We start from the raw sequence: 2,725 nt of genomic DNA, 5'->3' as shown, positions 1-2,725 counted from the left end.
CTGTTATTGTGCCAAACATCTCATCTTGTGCCAGTTTCATCAAGTAATTTAACCAGAATAAATGTGAACAAGGTCAGTCTTAATGGATGGTCTTACAAAGAATCTTCAGTAAGTATTTCTACTGGGAAAGAATTTTTGGGGTGTAATTGGACACGTTTCAACAAACTGTCGATAAAAGCCTCTAGTGAGAGTGTATGACACAAATATACCTTCATTTATTTTAAAAACCTTTTTTTAGAAACGTACAAGATATTAAAAGCTAAATGACAATTGAAGACAAACAGAAAACAAATGTTTTAAACTTTATTACAGAAATACCTGCGAAAAACAGCAAAATTGTGTTTTAGAGAGAAAAAAGGAGCTCAATGATTTTGTAAAATAGTGCAGCGATAAAAACGATTAAATCTTGTCTGTGCTGTTGCTTTCAGTGACCGTCGGGTCATGTGGTGAAAGKTAACTGGTGCTCAGGTGTGTGAAAGCCAGTCTGCAGTGAAATCAAAGGTTTAGAGAACACAAACGAATAAATCCAAGGGAGATAATAAGCAGAAAAAAAATTCAGAGCACCTGCTGCCTTTACAGATTTAAGGTGCAGAGAACATTTTCTATTTTAATACTGACATGAAAGAACATCATATTTAACTGAAAAAAATATTTTTTCCATCATTTATCTGTTTTATAAACTTTAGTACCTTCTTTGAGACCATACGAATTAATAATCATTTAATTTGTATCTAATTTTACAGTTTGGCTTGGAATATTCTGCTAACAGACATATTTGACTCCTAGAGTTAACGGAAAATAGATAAAAGCAGATCTAACATCACTCAGCCATTTCTGTGTTTTCTAAGGTCAGTTGTTGTGGCAGCCATCTTTAATTGAGTTGACTTTAYAAGTTAATTAGATTCTCCAAATTTGTCTGTCTCCTTTTTTTTGTCCCTTTTGTCCCTTTCTTCCTCTGTAGTGCGGATGGTGACTTTGCAGTAACTCACCTCACGAAGGCCCATTTGTTTCATGATGGACACATAAAGTGGACGCCTCCGGCCATTTATAAGTCTTCGTGCAGCATCGACGTCACATTTTTCCCCTTCGACCAGCAAAGCTGCAAGATGAAGTTCGGTTCCTGGACCTACGATCGGGCCAAGATCGATCTGATCAGCATGGCCAGTGACGTGGACCAGATGGACTACTGGGAGAGTGGCGAGTGGGTCATCATCAACGCAGTGGGCAAGTACAACACAAAGAAGTACGAGTGTTGCACGGAGATCTATGCAGACATCACTTATTACTTCATCATTCGGAGGCTCCCTTTGTTCTACACGATCAACCTCATCATCCCCTGTCTGCTCATCTCCTGTTTGACCGTTCTGGTGTTTTATTTACCATCTCAGTGTGGAGAGAAGATTACTTTATGTATTTCAGTCCTGCTGTCCCTGACGGTGTTTCTCCTGCTGATCACAGAGATTATACCATCTACATCACTGGTGATTCCACTGATAGGTGAATACCTTCTGTTCACCATGGTGTTTGTCACACTTTCCATCATAATTACAGTTTTTGTGTTGAACGTACATCACCGGTCACCAAAAACCCACAGCATGCCTCACTGGGTGCGCAGAGTGTTCTTGGACATGGTGCCCCGAGTCCTGTTCATGAAACGCCCACCGGGCACAGCGAAACAGCACTGCAAGAAGCTCATCGAGATGATGCACCGTACCACGGTGATCTCTACAACGAGCAACTCACAGGCCTTCTGGATCGGATTAGACACGGAGCTAAGACAGATGACCCAAACAGATAACACAATCCCAAATTCTCCAGCTGATAGTCCAAGGATTCTCRTCTGCTCAGCCTCTCCGCCGTCTTCCCCCTGTGAGGACCACAGTGAGGATCATTCACCGAGTTCCAACCTCTTCTGCAAATCCTCGTCCGGCAAATATTCGGTCCTGTCAGAGAAACAATCCTCGCGTGGACACAACTCTGTGAGCATGTCCGCATCGCAGTTGTCCTTGCCTCCAATTTTGCCACTGGCTCCACTTCAGAACCTTTCCAAAGAGCGACCGAGCACGCTGGCCCTAAACAGTCGCTCCTTCAGCGCAGAGCAAATGTGCRACCACCAGGAGGAGCCTCCTCAGAAGTCTGAGCCTCGATGTCGCTCCCACAGTTTTCAGTACTGCTGTCTGCATGACGATGGGGTAAAGGGGACCCCGAAGCAGGTGAACAAAGCACCCTCTAATGACAACTCGCCAGGAACCCCAACAACCGTGTCCACCAAAGACGCAAGCACCCAATTGGATCGTCCGAACCCAACAATCTCACCAGCTATGCAACGAGCCATCGAGGGAGTTCAGTACATCGCCGATCATCTCAGGGCAGAGGATGCCGACTTTTCAGTAAGGAGAATTTATTTACCATTTGCAAAAAGCACTGATTTACCGTATTTATTCAAGCATAATACGTAAAATTAAATCCACAAAATCATCCATAAAGTTGGGGGGTAGTACTTTACTCGGATAAATATTTTTACTTATGTATTTTAACTGAAATATCAGCTTCATTCAAAAAATGCCTGGGTCCGGAAATGAGACCACAACATAAATAGCAGTTGAAGCGAGCTTACCTCTGACACTCCTTCGTGACTCAGAGCGAGATAGTAACAGATCCAGGCAGGCGACATGATGTGAAAAAAAAGGCAGTCCTGCACCTTAGTAATGATAACGAACTAATG

The 2,725-nt window shown here is 43.0% G+C and overlaps 1 protein-coding gene across 1 annotated transcript in view; it reads left to right on the top strand.

The window, feature by feature from the left end:
* Positions 1–2,392, top strand: part of chrna4b (cholinergic receptor, nicotinic, alpha 4b) — a gene marked incomplete at its 3' end in the record, with an annotated part of 12,336 nt that extends 9,944 nt beyond the window's left edge. Inside the window, 1 exon segment of the mRNA XM_014015373.1 lies at positions 962–2,392. Within this exon segment, the coding sequence (XP_013870827.1) occupies positions 962–2,392 (1,431 nt within the window).
* Between the last annotated feature and the right edge of the window lie 333 nt (positions 2,393–2,725).

Source organism: Austrofundulus limnaeus, unplaced genomic scaffold (assembly GCF_001266775.1).
Source record: "Austrofundulus limnaeus strain Quisiro unplaced genomic scaffold, Austrofundulus_limnaeus-1.0 Scaffold128, whole genome shotgun sequence".
Taxonomy (NCBI): domain Eukaryota; kingdom Metazoa; phylum Chordata; class Actinopteri; order Cyprinodontiformes; family Rivulidae; genus Austrofundulus; species Austrofundulus limnaeus.
This window is presented reverse-complemented; position numbering and strand designations above follow the sequence as displayed.